General features: G+C 45.2%; 1 protein-coding gene across 3 annotated transcripts; it reads left to right on the forward strand.

Annotated features, from left to right (window-relative positions):
- On the forward strand, window positions 1–16725 carry NEU3 (neuraminidase 3). 3 transcript variants are annotated; one of them, XM_032427233.1, is made up of 4 exons: window positions 1–135; window positions 631–728; window positions 5290–5501; window positions 11523–16725. In XM_032427233.1, the coding sequence occupies exons 2-4, from the start codon at window positions 704–706 to the stop codon at window positions 12600–12602; spliced, it is 1317 nt and encodes a 438-aa protein (XP_032283124.1). In that variant the 5' UTR covers window positions 1–135; window positions 631–703; the 3' UTR covers window positions 12603–16725. The 3 variants fall into 3 exon arrangements, with proteins under 3 accessions (XP_032283124.1, XP_032283122.1, XP_032283125.1); XM_032427231.1 differs by lacking the exon at window positions 1–135 and having other exon boundaries at window positions 156–728; XM_032427234.1 differs by lacking the exon at window positions 1–135 and having other exon boundaries at window positions 156–728; window positions 5290–5495.
- Window positions 16726–18413: the final 1688 nt, after the last annotated feature.

Here is an 18413-nt window from a genome sequence, read left to right on the forward strand (position 1 = left end):
CGGGTGTCCATTGCTCTGGATCTCCCGTCCTTTTTGCGGAGTCCTCTCTTGCCGGCCGGAACCTTTTTTTGGCTCTCAGGCTGTCCGGGGAAATTTTAGGCGGTGATACCTATCAACTGACAGGCGACCCAATAGGTAAGAGCGTGGGACTAGGGGACTGAGGGGAGGGAGAGAGAGGGAGGAAGTGAAAGGGTGCGGGGCGGAGCCAGGGAGCTGCGCGGCCGGGGGGAACCGCGGTAGGCCCAGGGCCTGAACCAAACTAAGGGCTGCCCTGGAGCGGGTGGTGGTCGGAGAGGAAGAGGCAGGTCCCGCGCCGCTTCTGGGACGCTGCTAGAGGCGAGAGACCGAAAGGACGGCCGCGGCTCGGCAACGAGGGGGCGGGGCCTCGGTTGCGTCCGTCCCAGGGGCGGGGCTGAGTCTGGGGAGCGGCCAACCGCTAGTCCAACGGCCGGCGGGCTGCGGCCTCCGCGCGTCCCCGCCCCCGCTTCCCGGCCTGCTAGTCTGGGAGTCCGGGGACTGTCGGTCTCCCCGTCTCCCCGTGGGTTTTGTCGCCCTGTAGTTTTCGTGGCTTGCTTCCGAGTCCTCTGCAGTCTCTCTCTCTCTCCCCCACTCCTGCCTCCGTCTCCCCAGTCTGGCTCATTCTCCCGCGCTTCGGTGTCCGAGACCTGAGGGCTGCCCGGCGCCGAGCTCTGCCCCGAGAGAGATGGAGGAGCCGGGGTCCCGCGCAGGTGAGCGGGGCTGCGACACTGCAGATATCCCCCCAAAGTGGGGCACTGTGAGTGTGGGGACAGGTTCGGCGGCACCGTCTGGGCTTAGGAAAGCCAGTCTGGGGGAGAATATTGAGTCAGAGCCACGATCTCAGGCGTGGATCTCAGACGTGGCCGGAGAGTATTCTTGGCTGGTCTATTTTTGTTTTCCTTCGAGTGAAGCCAAACCTAAACCTTAGACTTACCATTTTAGAGATGAAAGGGAACTGAGCCTGGGGCAACCCTTCTTTCTAGAGAGGGGTGTGGGGGTCGTAGAGAGAGTCCCCAGCTGGAACTTAGAGGACCTGGATCTTGGTCCAGGTTTGCTACTGACCTACTGAGAGGCCTTATATAAGCTATTCCGCTCTGTAGTCCTGAGTTTTCCCATGTGTACAGTGAGGGGGTTTGGAGTACTGGATCTCCAAAGGCCTGACAAAGGATGGGTGCTGTTTAAATATTAGTTGTTACGAGTAAATAAGTGAGTTAGGGAGGCCTCCTTCTGGGGTTCACTGGAAGCTGCCTGGTGCCCTGAATTAACTGGAACCTTTGGAATTACATTGTTCATTACAGTGCTGAGAAATAGGTGGCATTATCCCCTTTACAAGCGAGGAAACAGAGGTACAGAGAGAAGGCAGACTCCAAAGTCCAGGCCACACTATACTCTCTCCCAGTAAGAGAGCAGGGGGACTTGATTGAAAGGTGATCATATGGAGCAGCAATTAATAACTTGAGTTCTTGGCTAAAATGAACAACTCCAAAGCAGAACTCTGATTCTTCAGAAGATACTGATTCTTCTCCATCCTTAGTTCCCAGTATATGGTTTGTGTGAAATAGTTTGGGTTTCAGTGCCAGAGTCATCATCTATGTTACGTAACCACTGTCATCAACGTGATCAGCATAATCATAATTAATAAAATTAATAAAAAAAAGTAATGATAGTGACTCCAGTTGTTATAGTGAGAGCAAAGCCATAAGTGAAATTTGAAGACATCAAAATTTATAATACTTACATAGTGCTTTAAAGTTTGTAAAGCACTTTTGAGTGGTTCTTCATATTGGTCATCTTAGGTAGGTATTATCCACATTTTACAAGCCAGGAGTCCAAGACCTAGAGAGATTAAGTGACTAGCCCAAGGTCACACAGAAGTGTAGCTGGGACTCGAAGTCCCGTTTGACAAGCTGTGCTTCTACTTTGGTGCTCTCCCTGCTTCCTCTCCCTTTCCTTTTTCCTAGTCCCACCTCCCCACTCCATGCCTATCCTGTGCTCTGTTCTTATCACCCAGAGAATTCCTGTTTTCATGTTAACTAATAATGTTAACTAATAATCGATCATATGTTGACTGATGATTAATAGTGTTGGTAGTAACTCATAATTAAAGTGTGGATTCATAAGAATTTAAAATATGATCTTTCCCAGAGGCATAGAGGGATTTAAATGCTTTTAAGAAGAGAGTTGTTCACTGTTATCATCACCACCCACAGATTTCAAGGAATAAAAACTACAGTTGACCCTTGAACAACACAGATTTGAACTACACGGTTTCACTTATATAAGCATTTCTTTCAGTAAATGTAGTACAATACTATAAATGCATTTTCTCTGACTTGTGATTTTCTTAACATTTTTTCTCTAACATTATGGTAAGAATACAGTATATCATACATATAACATGCAAAATATGTGTTAATTGACTTTATATTATTGGTAAGGCTTCCAGTCAACAGTAGGCTATCCATAGTTAAGTTTTTGGGCACTCAAAAGTTATACATGAATTTATGACTGCCGGGGGGGGTGGTTAGTGCCCCTAATCCCTGTGTTGTTGAAGGGTCAACTGTAGAATGTGTAGTGATTGAAAGTCTAAAAATAACTGCCATATATCGAGCTCATACTATGTAATGGGCTCTATAACAGCCACTTTAACTTTTTAACTTAATTCTCTCAGCAACTCTACTGAATTTTATACATGAAGATCCTGAAGCATTAGGAAAGTTAAATAACCTGCCCAAGGTCATGTAGTCCCTAGTGTGGTCCAAATCCTGTGTTCTTAACCATTAAACCAGCTTGGCTCCAGGACAGATGTTTACTTAGAAAAAGCCACATCCTCCCTGGCAGGAGAGCCTGAATTGAGGAGAGAGAGGTGTGCTCTAGTACTGTGTGAAGAAGACATTTCACACTTGTTTTTCAATTCTGCTACTGAGTGCCCAGAATTGGAGTGAGGAGAGGCTTTTCTTCTGGACTCTGGAGACCACTCCCCCAGTCCCCTCATGATAATGAGCCATGGTTCTTCTTTCTTGTAAGTCAGAAACAAGTGACCAAATGAATCATTCATATGCTCTTGGATAAGTTTGTTGCGATTGAAACTAGGCAGCTCTAGCCAAAAGCAGTGCAACTTTTTCTTTCAGTTTATTACCCACAGGCTACCTGGGAGATTGGTCTAAAATGCATACTTGATCATGCCATTCCTCTGCCAAAAACTCTTGCGTGGCCCCCTCTCTGTGTGATAAACACCTTAATAAGGTATCAAAGCCTCCCAGGACCTGGACTCTGCTGATCCCTCAGTCCCACCTTTGCACTCTACTATAGTCCTACCACACAACCAATAGTCCCCACAGTTCACTCTGTTTTCTGTCCTTTATAGGCTTTTCACATCCACTCCCTCTGCCCTTTTCACCTCCCAGCTGGCTGACCATCCTTTAGGATCCAGCTCACCCACTCATTCAGTCATTCAGCAGGTTTTCATCAAGTGCCTGTCAATCACCAGGCATGGTTCTGGGTATAAAGATGTAGCGGTGAATAGAACAGACCTATCCCTACCCTTCATGGCTTCTGTTCTGTAATATGTATTAAACAAGTATGATCTGGATGATAAGTGGCATGGAGAAGAGAGCAGAGAGAGGGGATAGGGAGGAGCAGGAGAGTTGTCAGTGAAGGCCTCCTCAATTAGATAACATTTGAACAGAGCTGAAGGAGTTGAGGGAGTGAGCTCTTGGTTATCTGAAAGGAGAATGTACCAGAAAGGCACGGAGTGTAGGATATGAGACAGGAGCTCACTTGGCTGCCCTGATCTGGACAGATGCTCTTTTTCTGTTTTCCTCCACACTCTCATGGTTACCTCTAATGTGGCACTTACTGCATGGTATTGTAATTGTCCATGTATGTCTGTTTCCCTCACTTGGATGCGGGTTTCTTGAAGGCAGGGACTTCTGATGCCTTTCTGTCACCTCAGCACCTATGTTATGGCCTGACTTGGGAGTGGGCACCCAGAAATATTTATTAAATAAATGAATAAGGCTTTCTGAGCCTCGTTTTTATAGCCTGACAATTTTTACAGGTGATTTATAAAAGAAGGGTTGGATGACAGATGGTGAGAGGGAAAAAAAAAAAAAGAATTCTAAGCCTGGTTCTGTCTGGCTTAATTCCCTTTTTGGGACTCTGAGAAGTAGAATACCTGATTTTCTTTGAGAAGCATACCTGGAGACTTACATTTTCAGCATTTATAGCAGGCTAGCTAACCCGTACCATGGTGGATAAAATATAACAAAGTCCTTTATAGCTGAAATTGCAAGGCAGTAAGAGAAATTCCCAGGGGCCTAGAAACCAATAGTAAACTGAAAACCAGAGTAGTTAGCCCCTTAACCTGACCTCAGCTGCCTGGGTGTTTGCTCATCTCACTTACGTAGAAGTTTGGGCTTTAATAGACCTGGTGTTGCAGTGAATGCAACTGTGGGCCCACATGGGTTAGACTCTCATTGGAACTGAGATCCCTGCATGAAGCTAAGTCCCTTGAAAGTCCACACCCTTTGATGGGGTGAACTAGGCAAAAAGAATTCTCACTACTGACCCGGAGAGATGACAAAGAAGATTGCCTCATATCCTAAGCTCTAGTAGAGGGAAGAAGTTTCCCCAGAGAATTCTTAACCACAGGCATTTCCTCATATGGATTTGGATTTATATTTACATTACACGAATGGCCTAAGAACTCCAAAGATAGTGACATTAGAAACCATCCAGGCTGGCGATACCCCTGGATGCTTGCAGAAGCACATGCAGAATCTCTCTGGAGAGACATACTTTTTTTTTTTTTTTTAAGATATTATTTATTTATTTATTTATTTGACAGAGAGAGACACAGCGAGAGAGGGAACACAAGCAGGGGGAGTGGAAGAGGGAGAAGCAGGCTTCCCGTGGAACAGGGAGCCCGATGCGGGGCTCGATGCCAGAACCCTGGGATCATGACCTGAGCCAAAGACAGACGCTTAACGACTGAGCCACCCAGGCGCCCCTGGAGAGACACACTTGACACAGGCTCAGGCTATGTAGGATTTCCATAGAGTCTAGAGGATAGATTTGTTCAGTGAGCATGCGTATTGCTTGCTTTGTGCTTTTGAGACCATGATATTACTTTTGTATAAAAAAATTAACATTTGAGTAAATCTTTGCCTCCCTGCGTGTGATCTCCAGAAATGGGATGATAGAGCAGAACTTGTACGCAGGGCAGCATTCGGATATGGACACACATTTAGCTGCCTCCTGTCCTTGCAGAGGTCATGGAAGAAGTGACATCGTGCTCCTTCAACAGCCCTCTGTTCCAGCAGGAAGACAAGAGAGGGGTCACCTACCGGATCCCAGCCCTGCTGTACATCCCCCCCACCCACACCTTCCTGGCCTTTGCAGAGAAGCGCTCCACGAGCAGGGATGAGGATGCTCTCCACCTGGTGCTGAGGCGAGGGTTGAGGACTGGGCACTCGGTACAGGTGACTCGTCATCCCAGATCTGGCTCTGAGCCCCACTCTCTCTCCACATTGCTTAGACTACTTCAGGGTCTGTGCCGTTTCCTGTCCGTGCTGGAAAAGCCCTGTGTGGAAGGAAGAAAAAAAAAAAAAACCAATAAAAGCAATGGCTCTCACTTACTGAGTACTGACTGTGGGCCAGGCACACATTGGATCCCCAACAGCTACTCTGTGACATAGGAACGGTTGTCAGTCACATTTTACAGATGAGGAAACTGAGGCTCAGATGTTGCCACTTGTTCAAGGTCCCACAGCTATAAGGAAGCACAGAAGCAGGCTTTAAATTCCATCTCTGATTCCAGAAGCCTCCGTGGTTCATTCAGATTCAACTAACATGCCGTGTGCTTTTCATTCACATTCTCTTTTGTTCTTGTAAGTCAGCCAGGGAGGTAAGCACTGTTGGTTCAGTTTTCTGGTGAGGAATCCTGGTCCTCCAGGAGGTAGGTAGCTTGTTCAAGACCACAACTCGCAGATGGTGGGGGTGAGGATAACCACAGTCCTCCTTCCTGCGTGTTTTATGTGAGGTGCATAGTAGCCCCGTTGTACAGGAGGAAAGAGGATGAGTGATTTGCCTCAGGCACACGCCTCCCAAGCAGCAGAGCTGGGGTTGGAGGCCTCACCTCTAAGTGGCACATCTTCACTGCGTTTTTAGAGGACAGTGTTTGCTGCCTCTGGGACTGTGAGGATAGGGTTATTTCAGATCCCATTTGTCTTTTCTCCTGCAGAGCCGGCTCAAGTGAGGATCAAATGAGACAATGGATTTGAGAGTCTTTTGTAAACAAACAAACAAACATAGATGTCTTTATAATAGGCACTCTAATCCCCCTAATCTGCTCTGGTTTTCTACCCACAGAAATATCACCACTTCTTTCCAGACCATGCCTGTCCCATAACCTCAGTGCCCAGCCGTCACAAGCATTCACAGATGCGTCCATTTTGACTCATTCTCCCTTCTCTGTATTTTATCACTTTCATTCTCTGATTTACCTGATTGTAGAATCTCGAAGGTAGAAGAATCATCAGCCTAACTTCTTTCCCAGTGCAGAGATCTTCTGTTTTCCCTTGGTAGCTACTAAGAGCTTAGGGGTTAAGAACATGGCTTTGGAGTCAGGCTTTGGGCACCATTTATTGGCAGTGTGACCTTGGATTTGACTCTTGTCTGTTTCATCATCTGTAAAATGTAATTAATAATAGCAGTTACATAGTAGGAACTCAACATTAGTCATCTCCCCGTAAAGGGTCTGCTTACACAACTCCTCGAGTGAGGAACTTGATCCTGTGGCAACTGTTAACTTTTGTTTTTGGAATGAGACAACCTATACTTTAGAATCACCCATTGGTCTTCTGGGACATTTAATCTATATATAATATAAAGTCCCTTTTCCAGAGAATGCTCTTTGATGTACCTAAAAGCAGTGTTCATACCCTCTGAGCCTTCTGATTTCGGGGCTCAGCAGCTTCAGTTCTTTTAGTGGCTCGTGAGACCACAGTCTTGATTTGCTTTCTGGTCCCTTGAAAGCTATGATTACTGCCTTTGGGATTTGATCTGGAATGTCCGCGTCCTTTTTCAAAGAGTGGTACTCTGAATTTCGGGCTCCAAGGATAGACTGACCAGCTCAGCAATGAGGTGGCTATACCACTTTGTATCTCTTTAACTCAGTCTAATGTAAAGTAGCATCTGCGTTTTGTGGCTGCTGCGTAATGCAGGGTGACTAATATTAAGTAGACTGTCAGCCAAAACCTCTGAATCCTTTTCACATTTACTGCTTTTATAAAAAATTTTAAATTATAGTAAAATATACCTAACATAAAATTTTCCATCTTAACCATTTTCCGTGTACATTGCAGTATTGTTAACTAGAGGCACATTGTTGCGCACCAGATCTCTAGAACTTTTCCATCATGCATGGCCGCTACTTTATACCCTTCAAACAACTCCTCGGTTCCCCCTCCCCCAGCCCCTAGCCACCACCTTTCTTCTTTGTTTTTACGAGTTTCTAGATACTTTATTTATTTTTATTTATTTATTTATTTTATTTTAAGTTTTTTTTTTTTTTTTTTTTGACACAGAGAGACACAGCGAGAGAGAGGGAACACAAGCAGGGGGAGAGGGAGAAGCGAAGCAGGCTTCCCGCGGAGTAGGCAGCCCGATGCGGGACTCGAACCCAGGACCCTGGGATCATGACCTGAGCCGAAGGCAGATGCTTAACCGACTGAGCCACCCAGGGACCCCGAGTTTCTAGATACTTTAAATACCCCATATAAGTGGAATCATCCAGTATTTGCCTTTTAGTGATTGGCTTATTTCACTTGCATAATGCCCTCAAAGTTCATTTGTGTGGTAGCGTATGACAGGATTTCCTTTTTTAAGGCTGAATAATATTCCATTGTGTGTGTATATACCACATTTTGTTTATCCATCCGTTGATAGACACTTGTGTTCTCCTACCTTTTAGCTATTATGAGTAATGCTGCTATGAATATGGGTATGCAAATATCTCCTGAGGACCTTGCTTTTAATTCTTTTGGGTATATATCTAGAGGTGGAATTATTGGGTCATATGGTAATTCTATATTTAATTTTTTGAGGACCCTCCATACTGTTTGCCACAATGACTTTAATATCTTATATTCCCACCAAGAGTGTACAGGGTGCCAATTTCTCCATACCCTTGCCAACACTTATTATTTATTTTTGATAGTAATCATCCTAGTGGATGTGCAGTGATATCTTGTTGTGGTTTTGATTTCCGTTTCCCTAATTATTAGTTGATAGTGAGTGATATTTTCATTATGCTTGTTGGCCATTATGTTTGCTGTTCCTTATTTTTTTTTTTTTAAGATTTTATTTTTTTGAGAGACAGCAAGCATGGTGGGGGCAGGGCAGAGGGAGAGGGAGAAGCAGACTCTCCATTGAGCAGGGAGCCCGACACGGGGCTCAATCCCAGGACCCCGGGGATCATGACCCGAGCCCAAGGCAGACACTTAACTGGTTGAACCACCCAGGTGCCCCTGTTTGCTGTTCTTTAATCATGCTTCTCATCCAGATTTTCAAACCCAAGACTTGATCTATCTCTGTCAAGCTTCAGCTTGTTTATGTCCCATTGCTCCAGCTGGTTGAGATCATTTAGATTCTAATGCTTTCATGTTTCAGTTACTGTTTCTTTCAGCTTTGTGTTAACTTTATCTTAGACATATCTGGCCCAGATCATTTTCTCCTCTTAGCCAGTAAGAATGGTTGCACTTCTGACTTCACACTGACTAGACTGGACAATAACTAAGTTGAATTTGGCACATATGTTTGAAGTGTTTACAGTGCACCAGGCACTCTGGTACAGAATGGGCTGCCCCAGAGATATTGAGTTCCCTGTCCCTTGACCAGTCAAGGAGAGACTGAATGGCCTTGATTCAAAAGGCTTAGAGGGAAATCTTCTATAGGATGGAAGTTAGTTCTAGGTCCTTATGACTCTGAGATTCTCTGATGTGAGCTTTGCTTAATAATATGTTTTGCCCATTTATTCAGGAATTAAATGTTTTGTTTCGCATAGTTAATACATTCATGTGGCATACATGGTATAAAATGCTATAAAAAGGTATATATCCCATTCTTAGTGCCCTACTTCCTATAGGTTGTCACCATTGTTTCTTATGTACCCTTCTAGTGCTTCTTCTTACAGAAACAAAGAAATACAAGTATATATTCTTAATACTCCCCTTTAAAACTTTTTAACATGAAGTGATAAAACACATATATAGAAAACATAAAACATAACATAAATGTCCAATGCATAAAACATGAATGTCATCCCTGTGAATTGACAAATCCAACACTTGTGGACTCATCACTTAGCTCAAGAAATAGAATATTACCAGCACCTCAGAAACTTCTCTTATCCCCCCTGTCTTAAAGGTAATTGCTATCCTGATTTATAGCTCTAGAGTTTAGTTTTGCTTGTTTTTTTTTTTTTTTTTTTTTTAAGTAGACTCTACACCCAACAGGGGCTTGAACTCATGACCCCAAGATCAACATGCTCTACCGACTGAGCCAGCCAGGTGCCCCTAGTTTTGCCTGTTTTTCGTCTTTATTCTTAATGTTTGTCTTCTTCTGTTAAGTATTTTTGAGGTTTATCCAAACAATTGTGTACAGGCTGCTCTGAATATTCTTGAGTGTGTTTCGCTACTGTGTGCGTGCATTTTTGTTGGGTTTCTATCTAGAAAGGGCATTACTGGGTCATAGGGTAGGTTTACGTTGCACTGCAGTAGATAATGCCATCCAGTTTTCTAGAGTGGTGGCGGTGAGAGCAAGTCTACGTCAGTTTCACCCTTACTCTATGCATTTAGCTCTTTAAAGTTCCATCTTAAAGCATTGTTTTAATGTTTTATCTGTCATCTCTAGTGTCAGTGAAAGCTTGGTTCAAATTACCTAGTTTGCTGTTATTGGATTTTTCTTCTTATTTCTTATGCAAAAAGTAGCATACTGCATACATTGCCTGTACTTTGCTTTGTTCATTTAACAATATATTATGGAGATCTTTCTATCTCAATGTGTAGAAGCCTTCCTTTTTTCTTTTTCATCTCTTGCGTTGTATGTTCATTTAACCAGTCCCCTACTGATGAATATTTGGGTTCACGATGTTTTGTTGTTCCAAGCAATACCACAGTGAGTAATCTTGTATATACTTAATTTGATGAGCAGAGATATTTTAGGATAAATTCCCAGAACTGGGCATGCTGGGAAAGGATAAATGTGTCTGGAATTTTGATATACCCTACATTAATGTTGAACCATTTTGCACTTCGGTCCATATAAGAGAGTGCCTGTTTCTTCAGATTTTTGTCAACAGAATAGTGTCAAAGTTTATGATGTTGCCAGTTGGCTAGATGAAAAGTACCACCTCAATTTTAATTTTAATTTGCTTTTCTCTTTTTATATGTGAGGTTGAACATGTTTTAATTGTTTTTCCCTCTTTCTTTGAGTCGCCTGATCTTGCTTTTTGCCCATTTCATTTCGGTTCCTGGAAATTTTCTTACCAATTTCTAATACAGTTTTTTAGAATATATTAAGGAGATTAGGTCTTTCTTTGTGATATGTCTGATTAGGCATTATCTCATTTTAGCCTTATACCAACTCCTGTGTGAGCAAGTTATTACTGCTTAGGACCGTGAGCATGTTATTACATTTTCCATTTAACTGATGAAGAAATTGAGGTAAAGTAAGTTTAAGTAACTTGTCCAAGGTCACACAGGAAGTGATGAGGGCTGCTTTGAACTAGGTAACTCTGACTCCATGCTTGAGTTTTTAATGACAGTGTTATGAATTGCCTCCCCAGGATAGTAGAGGAAGGGGAAAAAATCTTTGTTTTAAATTTCCCTTTATTTGCCTAAATTCCATATTTGTCCGCCTTGCTTTGCTTTTCTTCATTTTCTTTTTGTTTTTCCCCCCTCTTCCTTCCCTTTTTCTTTCTTTAAAAAAATATTTATTTTGCTCCTATCATGTGCTAGGCACTGGAGATACGAAGTTAGAATAATTTGATTTCTATCCTCAAAAGACTCATAATCTAGGAAAGGAGCCAGTCACATAAAAAATTATGATTACTATATAATAAGTGCTATAACTCTTCTGTATGTATAAAGAGGAAGCCACCAATTGCTTTTGGGAGGGGATGGGGGGGAGGAAGTTTCATAGAAAGCTTTACAAAGGAGGTGACTTTTGAGTTTGGAGGGTGAATTGGGCATCTAGGCAAAGTGAGGAAGAGTGTTCTAGACAGAGAGGACAGCATGTACAGTATCTAGCATTGCCTCTTCCCAGCTTTATAAATCATCCTGTAATATTTGAGAATTAGTGAATATTAGTGAATACTTCATGATTCCATAGATTTTAATACCATTTATTTCTTATTGCTGAAAAATACTAATGCTTTCAATGAGCCTCATGTCTTCCTATTAGTCTCTCACTCCTGCTCTCTCTCCCTTCCCCTTGTCTAGTGGGGACCCCTGAAGCCGTTGCTGGAAGCCACATTACCTGGGCATCGGACCATGAACCCCTGTCCTGTGTGGGAGCAGAAGAGTGGCTGCGTATACCTATTCTTCATCTGTGTGCGGGGCCATGTCACCGAGCGTCAACAGGTCATGTCAGGCAGGAATGCGGCCCGCCTCTGCTTCATCTGCAGTCGGGACGCTGGCTGCTCATGGAGCGAGGTGAGGGACCTGACTGAAGAGGTTATTGGTGCAGAGGTGAAGCGTTGGGCCACATTTGCTGTGGGCCCGGGTCATGGCATCCAGCTGCAGTCGGGGAGGCTGGTCATCCCTGCATATGCCTACTACATCCCCTACTGGTTCTTTTGCTTCCGGCTACCATGTAAAGCCAAGCCTCATTCCCTGATGATCTACAGTGATGATCTAGGGGCCACATGGCACCATGGCAGGCTCATTAAGCCCATGGCAACAGTGGAGTGCGAAGTGGCAGAAGTGACCGGGAGGGCTGGCGACCCTGTGCTGTATTGCAGCGCCCGGACACCAAATAGGTGCCGGGCCGAGGCTTTCAGCATTAACCATGGTGAATGCTTTCAGAGGCCAGCCCTGAGCCCTCAGCTCTGTGAGCCCCCGCATGGCTGCCAAGGCAGCGTGGTGAGTTTCCGGCCCGGGGAGATCCTTCAAGTGTACCAGGACCCTAATGGCAAAGATGCTCCTACCATTCAGCAGAGCCCTCTGCTGGACAGCGCACTGAGGCTAGAGCAGGAAGCTGGAATGCTGTCTGAATCTTGGCTCTTGTATTCACACCCAACCGGTAAGAAGCGGAGGGTCAACTTAGGCATCTACCTCAACCAGACCCCCTTGGGTGCTGCCTGCTGGTCCCGACCCTGGATCTTGCACTGTGGGCCCTGTGGCTACTCTGATTTGGCTGCTTTGGAAAAGGAGGGCTTGTTTGGGTGTTTGTTTGAGTGTGGGACCAAGCGAGAGTGTGAGCAGATTGCCTTCCGCCTGTTTACAGACCGAGAGATCCTGAGCCACATGAATGAGGACTGCAGCAGCCGTGGTAAGAGCTCTGAGCCAACTGAAAACTAAAAATTGGCTTAGGCCCCAATTTTCCTTAGAAAGGAAACCACAGAAGGCAACCACAGGATGATGGAGGCCAGGTTAATAGAGGTTATTGAAGTCTACAGAGAATCCAAAAACTTAATATTCTGCTCTCCACTTCTTTTCACTTCTCCTCCAAAGAGCAAAAGGAAAATTGTGCTGTAGTTACTGCAGTGGGAAGAACTATGTGTTGGGAAACCATGATGTGGTCCTGGTTTGCTCTGGGACCTTGGACGTGTCCCCTGAACTCTCCGGGCCTCAGGTCGTCTCCATCTGTAAAATGAGAGGATTGGCTCTGTGATTTTTCTTCTTCCCATTCCTAGGAAAGGCAGAGTGCCTGCATGCTCTGTGATCGGCAAGTCCTGGCTGCATGGGTCTCTGATAGGACTCTGATCTCTAAGTGGAAGTCAGAGGACTCATCTTTTCCGGTGACTCACCACTCATCCAGGTGTGAGGCCACAAGCAGGTGTCCTGGCACAAAGGAAGATCTGGATGGTTTGTTCTGGATTTAATAACAAATACACCCTCACCCTTCTAATCATGCTCAGAACTCTGCAGGCTCTCTGTCCTAGAGGAATTGGGCAGAACAGTAGAATCATGAGGTCACCTACCTTCTCCAGCTTTGCAGCTCTGCTCAATCTTCCCTTCCTCCTCCAGAACCCTTATTTCCTAGGGAGAAAATAAGAAACTCAAAGCCAGTGGCCCCTCATAATGGTACTTATTGTTTCTGAGGGCATTACTCCTATGAAAGATGACACTGAAGTTCATGTACTAGGATGGTTCCTGATGAGAAAAGGACGTGGATTAGGACATTAAAGCATTGGCTAGCACTTTCCATGGTCTCTGCCCTCAAAGAGCTCACAGTTTATGGGGCTAGAAGTGGGAGAAAATTCAAGATAATCAATGCAGCTGGTTTGTAGATGTTGGGCTTTAAGTTGGGGTTATGGTAGCTCCTGATGTCATTGTCTTAGTTGCATCTTCATTATGCTTGGAGTCAGCTGTCCCAGGGCTTGGCCACGCCACTGGGTTTTCCTCAGGTATGTTTTTCTCAGAATATTGTTCTGGCCTAGCCACTCCTTTACTTATTAGAAAGGTCTCTGGACCCCAGACCTCTGAATCAGGCCTATTTTTTTGTACCTACTACAATCACTATTTGTGAAGTAGGGGTGCCCCTTTGTTTGATAGGTTTGGGGCTGAAATTTGCCAGTGCTGGGTATCTCAGATGATACTAGATTGGTTGCTCATATTTTAGAATCTTTCCCCTGTAGCCTGTTATTGTAACAGAAATTTGATCATGAAAGACTTGGGTTTTCTCCCTATTTTAGGAGGAAGAAATACCTTTGACTTGTATCAGATAACTAAATTTGGTGCTGAGTAATGGCCCGGAGAGTGAGTCTTAGTTGTAGAATATAGCCCAGGAGGCTGGAGGCTGCAGTTGCACTTGTCATATGGGGGAGAGCCCTCCAGGATGAAAGTAGGAGATTAACTTCACATACTTCTGCATATGGCTTAAGTCCATGGCTTAGAGTGACTTTTTAAAATTCCCTTAGCCTCTCTTCCATTTGTCAAAGTTATCCACCCAGTACACAGTTATGCTCACTCATTCACTCATTTATACATTTATCTAAATATTCTTGAGAGCCTGTGCATAATGTAAGGTGCTTTCTGTTGCCATTCCCTGGTTGAAAAGCATCTGTGGCTCCATTTGCCTGCTAGAGGGGGTTTACATTTAGTCTGGCATGTAGGGCCTTCAGTTGTTGGGGGAGATAATGCATACTCATCTCTGCTGCTTTGTATGAAGCCCACTGTCAGAGAAGACCCCTGTCAAGTGGGCAGTGGAGGGGGCGGCAGAGTTGGTGGTACAGGGAGGAACCGGGGAAGGGCAGCCCTCTCCTGAGTACTAGAAGCTTCTTGTTCTGCAAAGCTTTCCTGAGCACCATACCCCCAAAGAGATAGGAACAGCGGGGATGGCTTCCTTCTCCAACAAGGTCTAAAGGATGAAGAGAATGAAAATAGCAAGACTTCCTTGGGGCCATCCAAGAAGGGAGTCGGGGAGGGCCCTCATCACATGCCAGTGTGAACCACAGATGTCCAGGACCAGCCCTCAAAAGATGTCTTATCCTTCTCTGAACTGCCGTTCCCTTTCTCCTTCCCCTTTGCTTTATGTTTGCTTCTCCTTAGTGATTAGCAGTGAAACTCTTGATAGGCAGAGGGCCTGTGTGCATCGTTCAGGACTGGCAAGCAAAGAGGGTTTGGGGACAGAGGTAATCCCAAATGAGGATTAGGGAGAGGAACAGAGTGGGCAATGGCAGCTATGGAGAAAAAGAACAGCAGGGTAGGAGTCCCGGCACCTTTAGGAAGAGAGAGAAACACGGCCCAGGTAAGAGACCTAGGCTGGAGAGGCAGTGTAGGTGGTGGCCGCTGTGAAGAAGAAATGACAACAGGCTGGAGCTGTTTCCCGACACGTGTGGGAAGGGCCAGAGGCCCGCACAGGCCAGCAATTTAGGCTACAGATACGTTCCTATCCAGCCCTGTCACCTGAAGCTGGCTTAACTTGTTCATGTTCTGGGTGACCAACAGAGACACCTGTAGGCACTCCTGACTTGTTTGTGCCAATTCTTCAAGGACTTCAGGGCCCTGGGACTGATCCCATGACACTGGTATCCTAACTGAGCCCATTCCAGGCCCTCTCAGGTTGGTAGAATGAAAAAGATGGGGCAGGTGATGGCAGTTGTGAAGAAAAGAAAAGCAGACTGGAGACCTCTAATCTAGAGGCATGAAGAGAGGCCTACAGAGGCTCTGGTCCCTTTGCCCCCACATGCAAGCCCCCCCCATCTTTGGACCCTTAGAATGGATCCATCCAGCACACACGGTGCACCACTGGGAGAGCAAGAAAGCATAGGTAGGGGCCTCCTGCTGCTGGTAGGTATCCAGATCCACCTCCCATCCCTTCAACCTGCTGAGCCTGCTCAGGCTCCCAACCTCCTGATGCCCTCACCCCTAGACCCCTACTGTTTACTTCAGGCCCTGCTTATTTGGGTGCTTTACTTGGATCTGTTTCTCCCGGTCACCAGTCTCCCCTCCTATCCTTGGGATATCATGCAACTGTAGCCATAGATAAGAGACATGGCACCCTGTCTGTTGGGTAGCCCAAGGGACCCACAGAGATCAACCTAAGGCTGCCCCGCCTCCTCTCCAGGGCAGTAGGCTTCAATGCTTCTGCTTCAGCCAGCTTAGGCTGCTCAGTCTTCTTCAGTAGGCTGTGCATTTTCCCCACTGCATTAGTCTGTGGGTGTCGTGTCATCCCTTTCTGTGCTCCCACAGTGCCCAGTTAGGGCCTCCCTTTAGCCATTACCACAGGGTGCAGTGTGTGTTACTGTTGTCTGTCTTGTGCCTTCGTGGCCTCTGCTAGGCTGTGAATTGAGGGCCAAGTCTGTATGAATCCTCTCTCCATCCTTTTTACCTTGAATTACAACGATTTCTTTATAAATATAGGCTTTTTCTGTTGTGTTCTGAATTCCCTGAAGGTAAGGACTGTGCCTGATTCCTCTCCCTGTCCTCTGCCCCCAGTACAGACTGGACAGCAGTAAGGTTCTGCCCAATGAATCAAGGAGTCAAAGAGCCTTGGCCTTCTGGAGCTAAGTGAGAAGGCCAGAGCGAGCCCCCCCCCCAAAGGGAGGGGCATGTTGCCTCCCTCTGTGAATTGGATAGCGTTCTAAACCCACTGAACACCCATCCGAAATGAGTCTTCTCTCTGCTGGCCTGCTTCCAGGACAGTCACAGGACTTCCTGGTAAAGAGCTTTTCTCTGGCTTCAGCTGAGTCCTGCCTGAGTGTCTCAGGATCACAGCCCAAGCCCAAAGCCAAGCCTCGGTTTGGGTTTTCATTTCAGTGGTATCGCCGCTATGTCCCTGATTGGCGTTTCTGTAACTGCCCCTCCTCCAGGACTCCGGGGGCGACACTGTGGTTCAGTGTGTTCTGAGCATGTCTTGGTTCTGTGATACCAAGTTCCAGAAGTGCCCTCTGTACTGTAGAAACTACCAGGACTCTTGGAAACAAGGGAGATGAATAAAGAGCTTAATTTTGGTGACTGCTGTTTGTGTGTTTTGTTGTTGTTGTCAAACTGTGAGGTGATTATCATCCTAATATTTATATCTAGTTTGTACCCAGCTTCTTTCGAAAAATGGATTTGAGGCCTTTTCTTACTTTCCATAAGAACTTTTACTTTCGGAAAGTTTTATTAATAATAATCCTTTGGGGGAGCCTGGGTGGCTCAGTTGGTTAAGCGACTGCCTTCAGCTCAGGTCATGATCCTGGAGTCCCAGGATCGAGTCCCACATTGGGTTCCCTGCCTAGCAGGGAGTCTGCTTCTCCCTCTGACCCTCCCCTCTCTCATGCTCTCTCTCTCTCTCAAATAAATAAAATCTTTAAAAAAAAAAAAAAATAATCCTTTGTACTTTAGCACACTGTCATTGGAATACAGTTGCCTATTGAGGGAAGCCGGGCAGAGATTACCATGACTGATAAGATTGGGTATTACTGGTTTGATTGCATATGACACACGAGCTATTAAGTGATTAAGTGGGGGAGCTGGGATACACAGAATCACCCCGTCCGGTACCAGCCCCGGGGCTTGTCACTGCACGTCTTACTTATTTTTGCAAAACACCCTGAGATTGTTCCCAAATTGTAGCTGGCAGGGCCACAAATGCTTACCTCAGTGACGTGGGGTGATAGCTTTAACTCACTCCTCTTTCTTAAAACAAATTGACTGTTGAAAAGTTTTAAATGGGCATCTCTTTCATCATAACACTAAGAGTTGTATAAGGATGAAAGAATCAATGTACAGAACTGCTAATTTACCTCCTAAAAACAGTTTTATAATAATTATTGATATCATTTAAAAAATCCAATGATCTATTTTATTTTTGTGTGTTTTGTTGGATTGCCTGGGGACCTTTGGGCTTGAGAGGAATATGCACTACTCCATAAACTTCAGTGCTCAATTTCTTTTTTAAAGATTTTATTTATTTGAGAGACAGAGAGTGCAAGAGAGCACAAGCAGGGGAAGTGGCAGAGGGAGAGGGAGAAACAGACTCCCCGCTGAGCAGGGAGCCCAACACATGGGGCTCCATCCCAGGACCCTGAGATCATGACCTGAGCCGAAGGCAGATGCTCAATTGACTGAGCCACCCAGGAGCCCCTGGTGCCCAATTTCTTAAACTCCTATTCAATAAAACATTGAAAACCTCTTAAATATTTAAACAATAACAAATTTGATTAAACTGCCTTCAACAGAAATACCAGTTACAAATTTAGTATAACTGATCCTTTTGAAATTTCAAATACCATAAATAATAGATAAAACATAAGTCCAATGACTCTAAAAGATATCCTTATACCAAAATGGAGTACAGAAGAGCTAATGCCATAGATTTAACTTTGTTAGTTATTGTTATTACACCTTTTGGGGGGTTCTAACTTTTAAACCTCTCCAGGGTTTGAGTGGCTTCATCAGGCTTCCCCCCCCACCACACCTTCCTAGCTCTTTAGTAATAGCAGGTCCAAAGGGAAAAGAGTACCATTTCAGACAAGTACCATTTCCACTGGGAACATTAACATGGGAGGTTGGAGGCCTGGAACCACAGACAGCTGTCTTCTCTGTGGGTGGAGAATACCTGAATGCAGGAGAAGCCTGAAGGAATGGAGCCAGGCAGAAACAGTCCTAATTATCTGTACTAGGCTTCTCCCTGTTATGGGACCTTATAACCAGCCCCCCAATGTTTTTTTTGACTTTTAT

Source organism: Phoca vitulina, unplaced genomic scaffold (assembly GCF_004348235.1).
Source record: "Phoca vitulina isolate PV1807 unplaced genomic scaffold, GSC_HSeal_1.0 scaffold36, whole genome shotgun sequence".
Lineage (NCBI taxonomy): Eukaryota > Metazoa > Chordata > Mammalia > Carnivora > Phocidae > Phoca > Phoca vitulina.

Excerpts from the sequence above, each read along its gene's own strand:
- NEU3 (XM_032427233.1), top strand. The coding sequence starts at position 704 with ATGGAGGAGCCGGGGTCCCGCGCAG. Across the intron at positions 729-5,289 it reads GGAGCCGGGGTCCCGCGCAG|AGGTCATGGAAGAAGTGACA; the intron begins GTGAGCGGGGCT and ends CTGTCCTTGCAG. Across the intron at positions 5,502-11,522 it reads GGACTGGGCACTCGGTACAG|TGGGGACCCCTGAAGCCGTT; the intron begins GTGACTCGTCAT and ends CCCCTTGTCTAG.